Below are 22305 nucleotides of genomic sequence, written 5' to 3'. Positions count from 1 at the left end.
CAGTGAAACCAGTTATGTTAATAAATGCTTTTATTGTCAAAAATTCTTTCAAAACCTGTGGTCCAATGCAGGGTGAAATGAAGAGGGCACCTCATTTGTGAAAACATCAGGAAGAACTTGGCAGAACATTTAGCACTTAGAGTCAGTAGAGGTTAGCGGCTTCTCCCATCAAAACTAAAGTGGGGAAACCTCAAAATGGGAAGTAGCCTTTCAACACTGTCCAAACACAGGAAGTAACCTCTCAGTTCACAGGGGAAATTGAGCAACTCTCTTGAACTGTATAAAACAGACCCGTGAAAATGGACGTACTTAATGTTTGCTCTGAAGTGTGTCTAAAACTGCCACTTACCTTTCCCCCAGAATAGACCCTATGTTTTTAGGTAGCAGGTTGAGAAACACATATTTTAACAGGATGGGCACATACATAAATGAATCCATGCAATACAAGGTGATGAGGCACCTCAGAATCATTCTTGACTTTTTCTTCCTTCTCACTACCTCCCACACCCAATTAGTCAACAAGTTCTGTAGAACATACTTCGAGTTAGACACCCCTTCACTCTGTTCTACTGTCAGTGCAGAGCCAAGCCCTCCATATCTTTTACTCCTTATCTTCTGTCTGGTATATTTGCTTATTGGGATATAATTCACACAGCATAAAACTCACCCTTTTAAAATGTATAATTCCGTGATTTTAAAAATATTCACATGAGTGTGAAGCCATCACCACTCTCTACAGAAATCCTGTAACCCTCAGCAGTCACTCCCTATTTTCCACAGCCTTCTAGGTCCTGGAAACAACTAATCTACTTTCTGTCTCCATGAATTTACCTCTTCTAGACACTTTATATAAATAGAATCATACAACGAGTGGCTTTTTGTTTCTGACTTCTTCACTCAGCACAATGTTTTCAAGGTTCACCCATGTTGTGGCATTAATCAGTACTTTATTCCTTTTCATGGATGAATAATATTCTATGGCTGTACTGCATTTTGTTTATGCATTCATCAGTTCATGGACATTTGAGTTGTTTCACTTTGGGGCTATTATAAATAATGCTGCTATGAACATTCGTATAGAAGTTTTTATATGGACACATGTCTCCATGTCTTTTGAGACTATACCTAAGAGCAGAATTACTGAGTCATATGGTAACTCTTTGCTTAATATTTTGGGGAACTACCAAACTGTTTTCAAAAACAGCTGCACCATTTTACATTCCCACCAACAATGTAGGAAAGTTTTAATTTCTCCACAACTTCAGCAACACTTCTTACTGTCCAACTTTTTACTTACAGCCATCTGAAAGGGTACAAAATGGTATCTCATTGTGGCTTTGATTTTTATTTCTCTAATAACTAATAATATTGAGCATCTTTTCATGTGCCTTTTGGCCATATGTATTTCTTCTTTGGAGTAATGTCCTTTACACATTTTCTTAATTTGGTTTCTTGTTTTTTTGTTATTGAGTTGTAAGAGTTCTTTACATATTTTAGTTACTAGACCCTTATCAGATATATAATTTACAAATATTTTCTCCCATTCTATAGGTCATTTTTCACTTTCTTGATAGTGTCCTTTCATGGACAAAAGTTTTTAGTTTAGATGAAGTCCAATATATCTAATTTTTTTGTTCTTCCCTTGCTTTTGGTGTCATAGCTAAGAATCCACTGTCAAATCCAAGGTCATGAAAATTTAGCCCTATATTTTATCAAAGAGTTTCATAGCTCTTTTTAGGTCTTCATTCATTTTGAGTTAATTTTGTATATGGTCTGAGGTAGGAGTCCAACTTCATTCTTTTGCCTATGGATATACAGTTGTCCTAGTACCATTTGTTAAAGAAACTTTTTTTTTTTTTTTCGGTACGCGGGCCTCTCAGTGTTGTGGCCTCTCCTGTTGCGGAGCACAGGCTCCGGACACGCAGGCTCAGCTGCCGTGGCTCACGGGCCCAACCGCTCTGTGGCATGTGGGATCTTCCCGGACCGGGGCACGAACCCATGTCCCCTGCATCGGCAGGCGGACTCTCAACCACTGCGCCACCAGGGAAGCCCTAAGGAGACTTTTATTTACCCATTGAATTGTCTCAACATCCTTGTTGAAAATCCTCATCTTAGGAGGAAAACTTTTTTTATTCCTTTACCATTAAATGTGATTTTGTTTTGTGGGTTTTTCATAAATTCTCTTTATCATGTTGGAGAAGTTCCCTTCTACTCCTATTTTGTTAAGTATTTATATCATGAAATGGTGCATCTCACCTGCATCTACGGAGATGGTTGCGGGCTTTCTGTCCTTTATTGCTTTAATATGATATATTGCTTTAACTGATGTTCGTATGTTGAACCAACCTTGCATTCCTGGAATAAACCCTCATTTGGCCATGATATGTACTCCTTTTTATATGTTGTCAGATTCAGTTTACTAGTATTTTCTTGAGGAACTTTGTATCTATACTAATAAGGGATATTGTTCTGTAGCTTTCTTTTCCTGTTATATCTTTCTCTGGTTTTCATGTCAGAGTAATACTGGCCTCCTAGAGTGAGTTGGAACATGTTCCCTCCTCTTCAATTTTTGGGAAAATTTTGTGAAGGATTGGAAGGACTCCATCTATGTCACCTTACCCTCCTATTAGTAAACATTTGTATAAGTAACGATTTGTGTTTGTTTGGGGTGTCTTTCCAGTGTTTCTTTCATGCAAATATAAGAAATACAAATATATGTTCTTATGATTGGATGGATGAAAACAGAGAAGAAAGATGAAACAGTTATCCACAAGTCTTTCAGTGTAAGAAATCTTTGATTCTTACAGTCAAAACTACCCTTGCCAATTCTCCCCATTCCACCCTGTCAATTATCCCTAATATATATGTCAAAACCGCAACGCTTATTAAATTCAGTCTGCCTGTTCTCTTCCTGTACCCTGTGATTGGTCTTACTTTAAAGTGACGATTATGAACCTCAAGTGGGCCTTTAAATGGTAATCACACTACTTTGCCTAGTCCATTCAATTGTTCATCCTGACTATTTCACACTTCTTTTTCTAAACCTTTTTCCACAAATTCACTCTCTGGTAATAACCTTCTTCTCTACCTCCCTGAGAAAACTGAACCAAAAGAGAGAGCTTCCACATACCCTCACTGAACCAATGTATTTTCTCTCTGGTTAGTGTGTTGCTTCTTTATAGTCCTAACTCAGTGGCTAGAAATTCTACCTCACGTTTCTCTACTAGAGTCCTGAAGAGAAGAAAGATAACTTTGGACTCATACTGAGTCTTTTTTGATCTCTAGAATCCCTGAGATGCTTATCAGAGAACATTGGTTCAGAATACTCTCAGGCAGGCATTCTAAACAAGAAAGGAGCCTCTGCCCCAACCTCAGCCCTGGAACTAAACTGGTGTCTTTTGGGGCAATGGGATGGATGTGAAGATGGGTGAGTTGATGCTAACAAGATTTTTTGTGTGTGTGTGTGCTTTAAATATTTGTTTGGGGAAGGGGTCACACACTTCTACTCAATTAAGAGAAGCATTTATACAGTCCAGGTCTTTTATTTTCTTTACACCCATTATGCCATGAATTCATAGGGAATGGGCTCCAACAGTTCAGGCTCCTTTCCATTGGTTCTCATGAAGTGTGCTTCTCTGGGTGGGGCAGGCCGGCGCTTCAGTTGAACCCAAATACCTTTCTCTTTGGCTTCCTTCTTTTTCTGATTATTTTCCTTCACCCGTTTCAGGAAGCTATCTTGGCTCTTAGAGTGCTTAATATGCTTGATACGCACATTAATTCTCTTGGCAAGAATCTTGCCCTTAACTTGTTTGTTTACAATGATGCCAACAGCATGCTGGGTAACATTGTAGACTCTCCCAGTTTTGCCATGGTAACATTTGTGGGGCATTCCTTTTGGAACAGCTCCCATTCCCTTGATATCTACAATATCACCTTTCTTGTAGATTTGCATGTATGTGGCCAAAGGAACAACTCCATGTTTTCTAAAAGGCCTAGAGAACATGTAGCGGGTGCCCCTCCTCTTTCCCTCTGTGTTGGTCATTTTGGCGAATTATGGGAAGATGGCGGTACCAGCTGAAAAGCCTAACAAGATTTTAAGTGGCAGGAACAGAGCTCTCTCTTAGCCCCATAAGGCTTAGTAGAATCAATAATGGGCTTAACCAGTGTTTGTCTTGCATGTCTATGCCCTATGACATTCCTCTCTTATTTGTCTTGTCATGAATCCTTCTTTACTGGTTTTTACTTAATATTGATAAATTGGGATGCTAGGGATAGGTAGGGGGTGCAATGGGGAAAGCTGGTGCGTATAACTTAGACTGAAAAAATCCAGGAATTCTTACACTGACTTGTTGATAACTATTTCATACTTACTTTCCCCCTCATAGTTTCAAGATCTACTATCTCACATTTGTTCTTAATCAACTGCTTTCTTATTTCATTGAAAAAATGGAATCAATTATAAAGGACTTCCACACACTCCCACTGTGCAACGATGCACCTACCAGCATCTAAGCCCAAATACTCTGTCTTACCCTTTGTTACCACAGGTGAACTCTGCGTGTTACTGAGGCCAACTCCTCCAACTGTTGACCAAATTCCATCTTGTTCACTCACATTTAGAACCTGCAGAGCCAGCGTTCATTACCCTTAAAAACTCTGCTTAGAAACAGTCCTGCACTCAGTGAGATCACATCCCCACTCTCTTTTACCATTAAGCATTGCATGGTGGAGTGATTATGTGACCCTTGTTCCAGCAGAGATCTTTAAGTGTTTCCCCAAACAAGTACATTTCCAAGACCCAATGATTCTCTGCATTTGGGCCCAAGGTAGGTACTCAGAGCATTTTGCAGAATGAATAACATTCACAGACACAACCCCAGATCCCAGGGTTCAACTCCAGCCAGAGAGTTTCTAACTCTCTCAGGAAAAGTTTTGCCTAGTGTTTGATTCATTATTGATGAATGCCCCCAATAAAGTACAATAAAGTATGTTGATTAGGCCTATTTCAAGAAGAAAGCTTATTATCCTTTTAAATCCAATAGGTTCCCCACACCTTATACCAGAGGAACTTTTTTCCACTCTCATAACAACTAAGCACTCTGCTGAGTGATACGCCCCTTTGGTTAAAAAAAGAAAAGATAAAATTGACCCTCTACTTACCCTAAGTTTCTTCAGCAAGAGTATAAAAAATATGATGCTGCCCATAAATAAAATTGAATTTCTAAAACGTTTTATATTCTATGTGAAAGCATCTTTCAAAAATATATGGGAAAAAGATGCCACTCATGATTTAAGCTCCCAGGTAATGAAAGGAGCTATTGAGCCTAATTCTTCTAGGATAAATTCAAGACATTAAAGCAGTATTTCTCATCAATTAGTGGCAACATTAGGTCACTGAAAAAACTTTTCCATGTGTCCCAGCCTCTGTCATCTGCCCTCTCTTTTTTCACTTCTCTTTCAACCCAAAAAAATTCCCCCATGTCAATTTTCAGGCATATTTTCCAGATACCCTTAACCCCAATATTTATCTCTCATGACACCTGAAATTACAACTTTAACAATTTATTCTTTGCTTCAAACCATCCTCCCCCAGGCTGGACAACTTAAAAGTCCTACTTGAAAGAATACTGACTATGTAGAGGGAAAGAGAAAAGAAAGGTAAGGAAAAGATATAAGAAAGAAATTAAGCATATTAGCCTTTCAGTCTGTGTCAGGGCTGAGCCAGTGATACCAACATTCCTGGATCTCAAAGCTCCCACTCTGGCCTTACAAGCTCCTCCAGCCCATTCTGCTGCCATGAGTAAATAGGTCATCTCCTGTCTTTGTATAGTGACAGATGGTAACTAGACTTATCATGGTGACGATTTTGAAATGTATAGAATATCGAATCACTATGTTGTACACCAGGAACTAACATAGTGTTATAGGTCAATTATACTTCAAGAACAAACAAACAAAAGAACTCATAGAAAAAGAGATCAGATTTATGGTTACCAGAGTCAGGGGATGGGGGAGGAGGAATTGAATGAAGGCAGTCAAAAGGTACAAACTTCGTGTTATAAGATAAATAAGTATCAGGCATGTGATGTACAATGTGATTAATATAATTAACACTGCTGTGTGTTATATATGAAAGTCATTAAAAGAGTAAATTCTAAGAGTTCTCATCACAAGAAAAAAAAGTTTTTTTCTTTTTCTTTTATTTTGTATCTTTAGGAGATGATGGATGTTTGCTAAACTTGTGATAATCTTTTCATAATGTATATAAGTCAAATAATTATGCTGTACACCTTAAACTTATACAGTGCCTTATGTCAATTATGTCTCAATAAAACTGGAATAAAAAAAGGTTAAAAGTTGGGACTTCCCTGGCGGTTCAGTGGTTAAGAGTCCGTGCTTCCACTGCAGGGGACACAGGTTCGATCTCTGGACGTAGAACTAAGATCCCGCGTGCCACACAGCACGGCCGGAAAAAAAAAAAGGTTAAAACTTGAAAGGTCATCTACTTTACAAGGGGTTTCTTGACTGCAGCATCACCGCTGCCATCTCCAAGGCTGCAGTGGTCCGATCAAGTGGGCGAAGCTGCAGCATGGGAACAGAGAGGTTACTGCTAACTCCTTCTACAAAGGCAGGGTGGACTGTATATTCCATCTTCCCAAAGAGTAGGAGTATGTTCCTTCTGGAAGGGCACCATGACAAGTGTCAACAGATGTTTCCTTACTTGAGCCCTTCACTTTGCTTTAAGGATAACTACAAGCAGAGGTTCTTAGGAGGAATACAAGCACACACAGCACCAAGGTATTTTGGTCCCTCGTGCAACAGCTGTAGCCACTTCACTCTTCTTCTTCCCCTCATCAGATTTTCCCAGAACCCAATTTGTATCTGATGTTGGAAAATCTGCCAAGGCAGCAGAATTTAAAAGCCTAGGTGGTTTCCTACCCCCGTGATACTGTGAGCCAATTGTTGATGTTGTAATGTGGGCACAAAGGAGTTGATGTTGTGTCTCCTGGGGCCCTTGAATGCTGGAGGAAGATTTTCAGAAATGCAGGCGGGGACATCCCTGGTGGTGCAGTGGTTAAGAATCTGCCTGCCAATACAGGGGACATGGGTTCGAGCCCTGGTCCAGGAAGATCCCACATGCCACAGAGCAACTAAGCCCGTGCGCCACAACTACTGAGCCTGTGCTCTAGAGCTTGTGAGCCACAACTACTGAGCCTGTGCTCTAGAGCTTGTGAGCCACAACTACTGAGCCCGCGTGCCACAACTACTGACGGCCATGCGCCTACAGACTGTGCTCTGCAACAAGAGAAGCCACAGTAATGAGAAGCCCGTGCACGGCAACAAAGAGTAGCCCCTGCTTGCTGCAACTAGAGACAGCCCACGTGCAGCAACAAAGACCCAATGCAGCCAATAAATAAGTAAATAAATAAATAATAAGTTCTTTAAAAAGAAAAATGCAGGCACATAAGCCTTTTTCTAGGCACTTTATTCAAAATTCTTAGGGGCTGCATGGAGCCCCTGTGTTTGTCCTGTATGATAAATTGAAGAAAGCCATCTAGATGCTGTCTAACTAGAAATGGAAACCAAGGGAATCACGTAGAGTACTCATCATACTTACCATATGAACCACTGGCCTTTGAGAAATTTCTGGTGTCTTTTTATCCAAGGCAGGTTGCTAGGGAAAGCTCTAGAAACAAGAATCAATTATGATCACACCCAACCACTGGCTCTGATGCTTCTACATGCTGACTATTTCAGTTTAGGCAGGGAAAGAATAACTGTAATTTGGGGTCTAGATATAAGGCAGCTCAGCCAATTGGATTTAAAGATAATCTGATTGAAATACTATTCTGTAAGACCTCAAATTACGTTCAAGTGTTTATCTTGACAAATTATGTTTTCCATTTGAACTTAAGTCCTACATACCATTTTGCACAATTGAATATTTTCAGTTATGCTCTACATTGGACATTCTGTTGTAGAAAAATAAATACACAGAACACACTTTAGAAAACATCTGTTGAAAAGGAAAGCACAAGTTATGAAAGAAAAGCTACCTTACTTATCACCTCACACTGGTCAGAATGGCTATTCTCAAAAAGACAAGAAATAACAGGTGCTGGTGAGGATGTGGAAAAAATTGGTGCAGCTACTATGAAGAACAGTATGGAAAATTCCTTTAAAAACTAAAAGTAGAGCTACCTTATGATAGAGCAATCCCACTCCTAGGCATATATCCAGAAAAGATGAAAACTCTAATTCGAAAAGGTACATTCACCCCAATGTTCGTAACAGCAGTATTTACAATAGCCAAGACATGCAACCTAAGTGTCCACCAACAGATGAATGGATAAAGAAGATGTGGTATATACATATATACATATACACAATGGAATATTACTCAACCATAGAAAAATGAAGTATTGCCATCTGCAGCAACATGGATGGACTTAGAGAATATCATACTAAGTGAAGTAAGTCAGACAGAGACAAACATTACATGATATCACTTATATGTGGAATCTAAAAAATGGTACAAATGAATCTATATACGAAACAAAAACAGACTGACTCACAGACATAGGAAACAAACTTATGGTTACCAAAGGGGAAAAGGAAAGAGGGATGAATTAGGAGTATGGTATTAACAGATACAAACTACTGTACATATAATAGATAAGCTACAAGGATTTACTGTATAACACAGAAAACTATATTCAATATCTTATAATAACCTATAATGGAAAATAATCTGAATATATATGTATATATATATATATATGAATCACTTTGCTGTACACCTGAAACTAACAATATTGTAAATTAACTATACTTCAATCAATAAATAAAATATTATGAAATGCAAAAGGAGAAAAAGAATAAAGAAAAGAAACGCTACTTTACTTACCATTTTGCCTATAGTTGACCTTGGATGAGAGAACTCTTTCTTATTTCTCTCTTGGCTCTTCCAAATGAGAAAATATATGTGAAAGTATCCATTCAGGTGCCTGGCACATTGCCAGAAATAAATAAATACTCTTTTCCCTTAAGCGTTATCTCCTCAGCTCACTGAGCATTGCTATGGTACATAATAAAACCCAGAGTAAGGTACAAAAATAGCAACCTTTGGAACACTAACTAGAAATTATGAGTAGTAAACCATACACGGATGACTTGAAATAATTGATGTTACTCCACCTAACGTCTATTTAGTAACTGGATCAGAGACTGCTTCTGGTCCCTTTATGTTCGTTCTCCCCTTGTTATATAGTAATGGAACTCTGATGTTGAACTGGACACACTATGACTTGAAATAAAGACTACATGTTATAATTTCCCTTGCAGTTAGGTGAGGCCATATTGCTAACTTCTGGCCAAAGTGATATTAGCAAAGGTGGTGTGTGCAAATTCCTGGAAGAGACCTATTCCAGCCCCTCCCCCTAAACACAACAAAACCCCAAGCCTCTCTTTCCCTGCTCTCTCAAGCCATTTTTGGACCAGCTGGAAAGCCTGCCCAGGTCTTTCTTCCCCCAGAAAGCTTCATTACGTATTCTGATACTCTCTTGATACGTGTATGCATCATCAGTTTTGATGTCCAAACCAAATTTTGGGGTGGAGGTCCATTTATGAGGGTATATAAATACATAATGGAGCTTTCTGAGGATCTACTTTTTTGGGGGGTATCTACATGTTTAGCAAGATCCCAGGAAGTTTCATAACCACTAAAACTTGGGAAGCACTACTCTGAAGTGTACAAATTATACAGAAGAGCAAAACAATAGTAAGCTAACATGGCACAGTCAAAAAGAAGAAAAAAGGAGCAAGAAAATCTTCTGGTCTCTCAATCTAGGTGTCAAATGTTTGCTGAGAAGTTAATATGAGCTGTCTTATAGGCCTCAGGAGATAACAGTGAACATAATAGAGAAAACTCCTGCCCTCACGGGGCTTATGCTTCATATGAGTGTGAAGACATTACAATGCAATTGAGAATTTTCAATGGAAGTGTTGAGTGGGAAGGATGCTTGCCTCTGTCACTTGGTCAGAGACCTACCTTTATTGTCCTCTCAACATAATAAAAATAACAAGAGTTATAGTCAACCTTTTTTGAGTATTTATCAATATAATATGCCAGGCAGTGTACTTGGCACTTCATATGTATTACCAAGCATTCTAATATAGGCATATACACCTGTATGTTTTTCCCTTTTGACGCATTTGGGTGTAATTAAAAAAAAAAAAGCACTGCATCCAAATTCAGAATATTTGGACTCATTTCCTGATTTGACCATGTGCTTAACTTTCCTCACTTAACTTTCCTCACTCTCAATTTCATTAACTAGAAATATTGTCTATATATTGTCTTTCCAAAGTCATGGAGAAGACCAACTGACTTCTCACATGCTAAGCACTTAGGACAGCACTTAGCACATAGAAAAGACTTGACAAATACCAGTCATGATTACTGTGCCTAGTCAATCTTTTATTGTTAAATAATAAAGGTAAGTAAAAAGACATTGCATTGTAAATTTGGCTTCATGGCATGGATTTCACGGAGTACTAAGTTTTTCTCCCCGTTAGTTTAAACTTTTCTTGAGTAGAAACCACAAAATATATCTTACACTCAAACTATCTTTATCTTATTTATTGTACCATTGATTATGAAGCTAAGATTGAGGACTTTATTGCCTCATGTTCCATTTTTTAAAAGCTGAGTTTATCACTCTTTTAGAGGCAGAAATCCAAATGTAGTTTTTTGCTACATAAATATCTGTTAGTAAAAAATATGAAAGAGTATTTAATTTGCATAGCATCTTCCAGTTCTAGGCCAAAATATTTTAAACAAACCACTTAGAATATCAGTCATTATTAGTTATTATTACCAGTGTATTTAGAACTACACCATTATTTTTAAGCACCTTCAAAGAACCACATTGCATAGATGTAGTAACATCATTTACTTAAGCATGCTGGGTTTTTCTAGTCCTTTATAAACAAGGTGAGATTATACATCTTATTCAAAGATATATACATCAAAAAAGTTACAGATAGTTTATTTTTACTTTTTAAATAAGCAATCAAACTGCCTTCCCAAGACTGCGATAATTTATACTCTCACCAGCAGTGGAAATGCTTTTCTAGCCAACACCTCTATTAACATGAATTTTTAAAACTGTCATTGGTTGAATGACAGTTGAATTATTTGTAAATTTTAGCTATGTACGTTTGCCTCCAGCCCCTAGAAACAAAAATAACTGACCTCTAAATACATCTACTTTTTAGCCTCTATATTTAATATGTATTAAGTTGTTTAAAGAAAATTTTTCCAATTAACTAAAGAAATAATTTTAGTTATACAAAGTTTAATATGTCAGCCCTAGGTTAGAGTTGGACGGATGTGGTTTTAAATATCTATATTGTCATTGATGTGTTAGCATTCAAAAGATCCAGAAGATGGCAGTATAATGATGTTTTCCCTAAATTTTAGAGAAAAATTTAAGCAGGAAAATCTGAAAATATAGATTCTTCCCATTTTTATTTTCTCTTTTCTTAAAATGTTGCAAGATCACTAGATGTGAGGCACTAAGGAATGTGTAGAGGAGACCTCACACTTACAGGAAAGAGAAGTCATAATGGGTGGAACGCACAGCAGACAGGGAATTTGAGGACTCCCACTTCAAATTTCAGCCCTTTGGGCCAGGACACTCTAAATCTACACTTTCCTGTAGGTGAAATCATCTAGCAACACCCTCCCCTCAAGACTATTACGCACACCAGTCAGAATGGCCATCATCAAAAAATCTAGAAACAACAAATGCTGGAGAGGGTGTGGAGAAAAGGGAACCCTCTTACACTGTTGGTGGGAATGTAAATTGATACAGCCACTGTGGAGAACAGTATGGAGGTTCCTTAAAAAGCTACAAATAGAACTACCATATGACCCAGCAATCCCACTACTGGGCATATACCCTGAGAAAACCATAATTCAAAAAGAGTCATGTACCAAAATGTTCATTGCAGCTCTATTTACAATAGCCCAGAGATGGAAACAACCTAAGTGTCCATCATCGGATGAATGGATAAAGAAGATGTGGCACATATATACAATGGAATATTACTCAGCCATAAAAAGAGATGAAATTGAGCTATTTGTAATGAGGTGGATAGACCTAGAGTCTGTCATACAGAGTGAAGTAAGTCAGAAAGAGAGAGACAAATACCGTATGCTAACACATATATATGGAATTTAAGGAAAAAAAAAATGTCATGAAAAACCTAGGGGTGAAACAGGAATAAAGACACAGACTTACTAGAGAATGGACTTGAGGCTGTGGGGAGGGGGAAGGGTGAACGGTGACAAAGCGATAAAGAGGCATGGACATATATACACTACTAAACGTAGGGTAGATAGCTAGTGGGAGGCGGCCGCATAGCACAGGGAGATCACCTCGGTGCTTTGTGACCCCCTGGAGGGGTGGGATAGGGAGGGTGGGAGGGAGGGAGCGGGAAGAGATATGGGAACATATGTGTATATATAACTGATTCATTTTGTTGTGAAGCTGAAACTAACATACCATTGTAAAGCAATTATACTTCAATAAAGATGTTTAAAAAAATAAAATAAAATAAAAAAAAATAAAAGACCAAAAAAAAAAAAAAAAAAAAGACTATTACGAAGACTAAATGAGATAAAATATATAAACCCGTGCAGCACTGAGAATGTAATGAGCATTTTGGTTTTAATTTTTAAAATCCTCCTCTGTTAGAGATATCTACTGAAATATGCATGGTTGAAATAATATGGCATCTTGGGGCTTCCCTGGTGGCGCAGTGGTTGAGAGTCCGCCTGCCGATGCAGGGGACTCGGGTTTGTGCCCCGGTCCGGCAAGACCCCACATGCCGCGGAGCGGCTGGGCCCGTGAGCCATGGCCGCTGAGCCTGCGCGTGCGGAGCCTGTGCTCTGCAACGGGAGAGGCCACAACAGAGAGAGGCCCGCATACCGCAAAAAATAAATAAAATAAAATAAAATAAAATAAATAATATGGCATCTTAAATTTGCTTTTAAATGCTTTTTTAAAAAAGAAAAATGTTGAGATTAAAAAAAGATTGACAAGTTATTGATAATTTTTGGAGTTGCTATGATAAGATTAAGGGGATTTGTGATACTACTCTATTTGTTTATATGTTTTAAAACTGCCATGTGTATACACCATGTGTGTATACCTCAGTCTGGCTGAGATTCAGAGACTGGGCTGCAGGGCGGCAGCAGCGGACGCAGAGAGGGCAGGTAGAACGCTACTGCGGTGGTGCAGTGGTCCACGTAGGAGGTGATGGTGGCTTAGATTGGACTAGTGGGAGTGGAGATCTTAGAGAAGTGGATGGACTCAGAATGCTGTGGAGATAAAATTGACAAGACTTCTTGGTGATTTGGGATGGAGGGAGGTGGAGGGAAGACACTGCCAGAAGTCCTGGGTTTGGGCATTATTACAATTAAGGGAGTGGGCTATGGAGGAGGGTTGCAAGTTTGGGAAGGGTTGTCTTTTGCCCACGGTAAGTTTGAGATTTCTATCAGGCATGCTATGGAAATGTTAAGTAAACAACTGGATGGAGTTCACAACACAGGTCAGGACTAGAAATGTAGATTGTGGGGAGGGGGTGGCAGGGGGGACTTTGCAGGCAAAGTCATGTAGATAACACTCACAGTCAGGGGACTGAGTGATGTCACCAAAGGAATGAAGAAATAGAGAGGGAACCTCAGGATAGATGTGCAGAGACTGAGCAAAGGAGAAGCCAGCAGAGGATTGATCTCCCCGTCTGTATAATAGGACTGTCTTAGGGCTATTGGAAGGAGTATATAGGCTTTTTGTATGTAACACCCCTTGTGGCACATAGTAGGGCTTCAATAGCCATTATTCCTCTTTGCCCCATTCGTTTTTCACAGAGGGCCTCTCCTCCTACTTCCCTGGGGAAAGCAGAAAACAAAGGCCATCAGGTGGCAATACCATCAACTTCCATTTTCCCCCACAATTCAAACCTACCTGCAAGTCTATCATTCACTCCCTCTTCCTTCCAGTGTCCCAAGAAGACAAATTCCCTTTTCTTTTCAAAGTTCATTTTTCCCAGCTGCCAGTTCTATCCCTCCTACCTCTTCTGGGACATTGTCCTACCAATTATGACATTCTGTCTTATACTTTCTATTCTTTCCCCTTTACAGATTCTTCCTCTCAGTAACTCTGTAAGCATGAGTTCATTCCATCTTAAAAAAAAAAAAGTCTTCCTTATTTCTTTTAGTGATTTTTCTCTAAAAAGTGCTGCTCAATTTTCATTGTGCGTATGAGATACAAATGAACTTATTTACAAAACAGAAATAGACCCACAGGCATAGAAAACAAACTTATGGTTACCAAAGGGGAAAGGGGGAGAGGGGTAAATTAGGAAGTTGGGATTAACATATACATATACTACTATATATAAAACAGATAAATAATAAGGACCTAGTGCATAGCACAGGGAACTATACTCAATATTTTGTAATAACTTATAATGGAAAAGAAACTGAAAAGAATATATATATATGTGTATATATATATATATATATATATATATATATATATCACTTTGCTGTACTTCAGAAACTAACACAACATTGTAAGTCAACTATATTTCAATTAAAAAAAATCAGCTGACCATAAATGTAAAAACAAATTTGTTGTGCATATGAAATATCAAGGGATATTGTTAGCATGCAGATTTCGATTCATTAGGTAGAAGGGTTGCAGAGTTGAGGTTCTGCTGAATGCTGATGCTGATACCACTGGTCCACAGGCCACACTTCGAGTAGTGGTTCTCAACCTTGACTGTGTGTCGTTATCACCTAGAGAGCTTTAAAGAATGCCGATATCTGGGTGCCACTCCCAGAGATCTCTGTATCTTTGACACAGGCTGTGGGCTCAGCATCAGGATTTTAAAAAATCTCCCCTGATGATTCTAATATGCAGACAATATTGAGAACTCCTGCTATCCAGAGGGTAGAATTATGAGGGACTTTCTACACCATATATTTCTATATTGTTTGAACTTTTTGTCAAATATTATGTTACCTTGGACTTAAAAAAAAAAAAAAAGAATTAGAAGAAGAATGAAGATGGGACTTCCCTGGCGGTCCAGTGGTTAAGACTCCACATTTCCAGTGCTTCCACTGTAGAGGACATGGGTTGGGTCCCTGGTCAGGGAACTAAGATCCCACATGCCATGCAGCACAGCCAAAAAAAATAAAGAAGAAGAAGAAGAATGAGGAGGAGAAGGAAAAGGAAGGGAGAAGAGAAGAAAAAAGGGGGGAGGGTGAGGAAGGAAAAATTTTCTTGATCCAGTAGGTACAGCACTTTCCTTTAAAATCAAATTTCTTGAAGTGTCCACTTCTTCACTTTCCATTCACATCTCAACCCTCCCCAGTCTGGCTTCTGTGCCCTTTTCTCCCTAAAGCTGTACTGACAAAAACCACACAACGCAACGGGTCACGTCTCAGTTCTTACCTTACTAATCTTTGGCCAATGTTGCAAGAGGTCCCAGGAACCTAAAGCAATATCCCAGCACACACCATATCATTAATGATTTTTTTCTTCTTTCTTGTGGGCTACAAATGAGAATAGTAAATTATGAATGATTCCTCATTGTCATTAAGCAAGGAACAGAGCTGACACCTGGCAACAGATGAAATATGCATGCATGCAAAGCTCTTGTTAAAAAAATATCTCCACATCCAAAATTAATGTCCATCCTAAAGGAACTAAAAGAGTCAAAACATTTCTCCCTTTTTGGAGCAGACTCTCAAGAATTATAGCAAAGCTTCCCTGGGTCTGCTTTCTCACAAATGGGGAGGGGGAGAAGTAGGTGTGTCCAAGACAGCTCAGACACTGAAAGAAGAAACAGTTTTCACAAATAACTTGTGCCAGTTCAGGTCCTCCAGGAAGCAGACGCTAAGATAGAATTCAAGTCCGTGAAAAGTCAGTGACACAGAAAGGGAGGAGGGCGCAGAAGTGGGGAGAGCTCATACTGCCTGCAGGTCAGACAAGGCAAGAAAGAAGGGAGTGGGGACTGGTGAGGGAGAGCACAGGACTACAGTGCAGCTCAGAGAAAGTCTCAGCCAGGCCAACAAGGAGCCCCAGAGCCAAGACTGCCTGGCAGGGTCCCCACACGTGGGAAGGACTGGCCTGGCTCCGGGACCCTCACCATGCTGAGTCCCTGACTCGGAAGAGCCTGCCCAGAGTGCGGTCTCTGGACCACCGCGGTGGGTCCCTACAGAGGGCTCTTGGCCGGCAACTCTGCTCACAGCAGGATCCCCAGCAGCACACTCCCAGTTTGCCCAGGACTGCACTCGGCTGGTTAGTATTGGAATAATTTTAATATGGTTTCGGCAGAATAAAGAGGCAACAGAATAATCCTTTGACAGTTCTATCTCTTCATTTCTGAAACTTTCATCTCATTCCTTATCTTAAAAACACCAAAAGTAGGTCTAGTCTAAAAGTAATGAAATTGGCCCTAATTTGATAAGACAGTCTCTGCTGACTTCCTGAAACACCCCACCCAGAGCTTCCCCATCCAGTCCTCCTCTGTATACATCACTGATCCTCTGCCTGTCCCTTAAATTCTGCCCTTCCTCAAGCTGCGCTTGTCACTCTGTCCACACTACCTGGGCTACTGTTGTGATGGAATGATATTTGAAGTATTAACTGATGCAGTTTTTTTATTAATATTTCCTCCTCTCTTGCATGATCCCTTCACTCTTCCAATTATGGGAAGTGTGAGAGATACTAAAGACATGCAGTATTCGAATCTCTCTTTGGGTTTTATTGCTCACCTGGGGCCTAGGGGTAGGGTTGGGGGTTTACCCAGAACTGGGGATAAGGGGCAGGGGCCCTCTGGACGATATGCACGTCTCAGTATCTTCATCTATTCTCCTTTCTCTCTGCTTCTGCATCCCAGAGAAATTGATCTGGTCTGCGAGGCATAGAGATGCAGGGCTGTCAAATCAGGACCCGAGCCAAAAAGTATAGTGCATTAATCACTAGTAAAGTTGTCTTCCATTAGTGACAGAATGATAATACATATACAGGTGACACAGGACAAAAGGAAGAAAGAATTGGGGCTTGAGCAAAAAATCAAGTCTTAGCCATGGAACAAAGAGAAAGAAACACATTTTGAAAAATAAAAGGATGTCTTTTAGATTTAATCAGATACAAAACTTGCAGGCAAAATGAGAAGTGCTCGATACAGAAGCCTATAGGTAAAACAGCTCTAATCTTTTTTTTTTAATTTATTTTTGGCTGCATTGGGTCTTCATTGCTGTGCGCAGGCTTTCTCTAGCTGCAGCGAGCGGGGGCTACTCTTCGTTGCGGTGCACGGGCTTCTTATTGCGGTGGCTTCTTTTGTGGAACACGGGCTCTAGGGCGTGCGGGCTTCAGTAACTGTGGAGCACAGGCTTAGTTGCTCTGCGGCATGTGGGATCTTCCCCAACCAGGGCTCCAACCTGTGTCCCCTGCACTGGCAGGTGGATTTTTTTTTTTAACATCTTTATTGGAGTATAATTGCTTTACAATGTTGTGTTAGCTTCTGCTGTAAAACAAAGTGAATCAGCTATACCTATAGCAGACAAATTCTTAACCACTGCATCACCAGGGAAGCCCAAACAGCCCTAATCTTAAACAGCTAAAAGTTTCTATCTCATTATCATATTACACCAGCTTTTCAGTGCCAGATTTTCCAGCAGAAGAGGAATAATGAGTTTAATAAGAATGATAATGAGGAGAAATTATCCCAGCCTGGATTTCTGGCCCAGATGAAAATATCTTTCTCTGAGCACCGGAAAAACAGGTTTGCAGCCCAGTCTGGATCTGGGTTTTTCAGAATGTGGCCCCAGGATCTTCTGCCTCAGTGAGTTCCTGTTAAGAGGCTATTGCATAGACCTACTCCAGACCTACTGAGTCAGAATCTCTGCAGGGAGCCCCAACAATATACAACTTTAACAACCACCCCGAGTGATTTTTACACACACTCTAATTATGAAACCTCTGCTTTAAAATTTAAGAAGATTTGCGAAAAGGGTGTGAAGAATGTTAACACCTTGGATTAAAGAGGCAGTCTATTTTATAGTCCCATTATAGAGTAATAGAAAACTTTACGGCTCTTGTGCAGTTTAGGGTCAGGAGCAGGCAATACCCAGACCAGATTACAATGGCAACCTTATATTATTTAAAAGAGTAGATACTCTAAAATCCTCTCTTCATTGCAGCGCCATTCAAAATCTTCTCTTCAGACAGTTGAAGCTGGAAAACGGGAGAGGGCTTTAGTCGGTGGCTCTCCCCTCTGTGGGACATGGAGAGAGTAGCTGCGATAGATGACAGGGCCTCGGTCCCTGCCACCTCCTGAAAAGACTTGCAAGTGCGCTGCACCTCAAAGCGGGCAGTGATGGAAATGCTAGAACTGGTGGCAGCTCTGCGCAAAACCTCGGGGACGCGCTGCCAGAGGAGATTCGGGAGCCCCTGCTGCAAGATGCGCAGTGGACTTCTGAATCAGCTGTGCAAGAGAATGTCAACATTCATGGGCAAGCATGGCAGGAAGCTTCAGACAATTGCTTATGGATTCTGATATCAAAGTCCTTGAAAACCAGTTTGATGAAATCACAGTCCATGTAGCCACAAAACAGTAGGCAGTATCCCAGAAAGATCCTTCAATGTGTCATCAAAATCATAAAAGCAAAACAAGAAATTCTGAAGCAGTACTAACCTGTTGTACATCCATTGGACCTAAAATATGGCCCTGATCCAGCCCCTCGTATGGAAAACTTGAACTGCAGAGAAGAAACAATAGCTAAGGAGATGAGTGAAGCTACGAAGTCCTTGCCTGCATTAATTGAACAAGGAGATGGATTTTTCCCAAGTTTTAAAGATGCAGCCTATTATCCGGCTCCAGAAAGTCCACCAAGAAGTCTTCTTCGGGTTGTTATAGGAAACCAGATGTTAAACCTGAGAGCTTTATAGCACAAGTAAAAACCACACCAGTGGAGACTTCTGCTAGGAAAACCACTGACTTGGTACTGAGAAGGAAGGGAACTAAAGACTGCCGCCAGAGAAAATGGTATCCGTTGAGGCCAAAGAGAATCAGTCTTGATACGTAAGGTCTTTCTGTTTATCTTGGGAGTTGAAATTAGGCACTATCAACATTTAGATTACAGCTTAATGCCTAGACAGGACTTCAATTAAAACAACAGATAACTAGTGACTCCTTTATACAAATATAGTAGCTGCATGCTGGGGATGATGTAATATTGTGTTTCTTCCCTCACCTTTTCATCTATAGTCAATGAAAAGCATATTTTTTTAAAAATATTTACACAAAGTCTGTCAATGGTCATTGAGTGCAAATTTTTACTGTCCTTAAATACCATCAACACTTGGCTGCCTTATAGGTGGTTGTTTTTTTAATAAATTTATTTATTTATTTATTTTTACATCTTTATTGGAGTATAACTGCTTTACAATGGTGTGTTAGTTTCTGCTTTATAACAAAGTGGATCAGTTATACATATACATATGTTCCCATATCTCTTCCCTCTTGCGTCTCCCTCCCTCCCACCCTCCCTATCCCACCCCTCTAGGTGGTCACAAAGCACCAAGCTGATCTCCCTGTGCTATGTGGCTGCTTCCCACTAGCTATCTATTTTACGTTTGGTAGTGTATACATGTCCATGCCACTCTCTCACTTCTTCGTCACAGCTTACCCTTCCCCCTCCCCATATCCTCAAGTCCATTCTCTAGTAGGTCTGTGTCTTTATTTATTTATTTTTGGCTGGGTTGGGCCTTTGTTGCTGCACGCGGGCTTTCTCTAGTTGCTGCGAGCAGGGGCTACTCTTCGTTGTGGTGCGCGGGCTTCTCAATGTGGTGACTCCGCAGCATGTGGGATCTTCCCGGACCACACTCGAACCCGTGTCCCCTGCATTGGTAGGCGGATTCTTAACCACTGTGTCACCAGGGAAGTCCCAGCCTTACAGCTTTTTATGGAATTTCAGAAGTAACGTGTTTCATTGTGTTTCCTGGATATACATCTTTCTTTAAAAAAGAGCTGTATAGGGATTCCCTTCAATTAGCACTTAAAGGACTTCCCTTTAATTAGGACTTCCCTTTAATTAGCACTTAAAGCCACCCGTTAAATCAGATGCCTGAATCCTCAGCAGTCAGTGCCATGTTTATCCTCCCCAACACACACTTTGTTTACATGGGTCCTATATAGCAAATATTGGAAAAGGAACTATACCTTAATCACAAAAGGAGACTACAAAGAATTCCAAGACATGAGGAAATGAAGGAGGTCACCATGAATGCAGGTAAAACCTAGATGTATGAGACTAATAAGGATTTATGAGACAACTTTGTCCCTGTGGCCAGTCTTTGTGTCACATTGGAGTACACTCCAGCATTGAAACAAAGAACACACTTTTTAATGTTAAAAAAGAAACAATCTTTATTTGCTTTCTTGTTCAAAATGTAAATTGATTTAAGGTGTTTAAGAAAGGATTTTCAGGTGTTGAAAAAGATAAATCATTGGGTAGACTCTTCAATCTGCTAACAGCAAAAAAAAGTCACGTACAAATTGAATGTTCTCAACTTAGTTAAAATGTACACGTGGCTAAACAAATGGTTCTGAATTTTTGCATTTGACTTAAAACAATCAAGACTTGGGACTTCCCTGGTGGTCCAGTGGTGAAGAATCAGGGGGCAGGTTCAATCCCTGGTCAGGGAAATAGATCCCACATACCACAACTAAGAGCCTGCATGCTGCAACTAAAAGATCCCGCATGCTGCAACTAAAAGATCCCACATCCTGCAACTAAGATCCCGCACGCGGCAGTGAAGATCCCACATGCTTCAGCTAAGACCCGGCGTAGCCTAATAAATAGATAGATAAATATTTTTTTAAAAATCAGACTTTGCATTATACAATAACACCCTTCCACTATATTCCATGTCCTGAATGCAGACTTCCTTTTTTTTTTTTTTTTTTTTTTTTGCGGTACGCGGGCCTCTCACTGCTGTGGCCTCTCCCGCCGCGGAGCACAGGCTCCGGACGCGCAGGCCCAGCGGCCATGGCTCACGGGCCCAGCCGCCCCGCGGCACGTGGGATCCTCCCGGACCGGGGCACGAACCCGCGTCCCCTGCATCGGCAGGCTGACTCTCAACCACTGCGCCACCAGGGAAGACCCATCCTTTTTTTTTTTTTTAATCAATTATTTTATTTTTGGCTGCGTTGGGTCTTTGTTGCTGCGCGCAGGCTTTCTCTAGTTGCAGCGAGCAGGGGCTACTTTTCGTTGCGGGGCGTGGGCTTCTCACTGCGGTGGCTTCTCTTGTTGCAGAGCATGGGCTCTAGATGCGCAGGCTTCAGTAGTTGTGGCTCACCAGCTCTAGAGCAGGGGCTTAGTAGTTGTGGCGCACAGGCTTAGTTGCTCTGCGGCATGTGGGATCTTCAGAGACCAGGGCTCGAACCGGGGTTCCCTGCATTGGCAGGAGGATTCTTAACCACTGTACCACCAGGGAAGCCCCAGACTTTCTTAAGACACCTGGAAAACCAATATTTCATCCTGTTTATACTGCCTGCCCCTAACACTATGTTTGACTTTGCCACAGCAACCCTGGTACAGACACAAAAATGTAATAGAGTACTGTCTGTAAATTCATAAACAGAAAAAATACATGAAAATGTTATTAGTGAGTTAGAGGACTATATTACTAGCTACTCTAAGTGATGAAATTACAGATTACTTTTTTTTTTTTTTGGCCACACTGCACAGCATGTGGTACCTTAGTTCCCCAGATGGAACCCGCACCCCCTGCATTGGAAGTGCGAAGTCTTAACCACTGGACCACCAGGGTTAAGGGTTACTTTTATGTTCCTTTCTTCTTTGTCTATTCCTGCATTTTCAAAACCATGTATAATGAGCTTATAGTTTTACAATAGGGAGGAACCACACAGATTTACAGGATCTCACAGCTATAGTAGGATTTTCATTCTGTTTCCATGTCTTCTCAGTTCTGAGTCCAATGACTCACCCATAATAGATGCTCAATAAATAAATATGAGAGAAGGAAGAAAGTAAACAAGAGGAAAAAAGGAAGAATGGAATGGAAAGAAGAATCTGTCGGTTACCCTCTGTTTGCCCTCTGGATCCATTCTCCACCCTACTCTGAACCCTAAAAGGCTGACCTACATGAACAGCCTAAATGGCCTCCTTGTTCTCTGTTTTCTGGTTGGGTTTGG

The 22305-nt window shown here is 40.4% G+C and overlaps 1 protein-coding gene and 1 pseudogene across 2 annotated transcripts; one reads left to right on the top strand and one right to left on the bottom strand.

The window, feature by feature from the left end:
• Positions 1-3330: 3330 nt before the first annotated feature.
• On the bottom strand, positions 3331-4566 carry LOC307183969 (large ribosomal subunit protein eL21-like). Its single transcript, XM_079917201.1, has one exon. It carries the CDS (start codon positions 4040-4042, stop codon positions 3560-3562), a length of 483 nt encoding a protein of 160 aa, XP_079773327.1. The 5' UTR covers positions 4043-4566; the 3' UTR covers positions 3331-3559.
• On the top strand, positions 4288-19171 carry LOC307184833 (kinetochore-associated protein NSL1 homolog; annotated as a pseudogene). Its single transcript has 2 exons — positions 4288-4300; positions 18428-19171. The product of its transcript is annotated as a kinetochore-associated protein NSL1 homolog (transcript).
• Positions 19172-22305: the final 3134 nt, after the last annotated feature.

Source organism: Stenella coeruleoalba (assembly GCF_951394435.1).
Source record: "Stenella coeruleoalba genome assembly, chromosome: 3".
NCBI lineage: Eukaryota > Metazoa > Chordata > Mammalia > Artiodactyla > Delphinidae > Stenella > Stenella coeruleoalba.
Note: the sequence above shows the minus strand (reverse complement) of the source record. Positions and strands in the feature narration are given on the sequence as shown.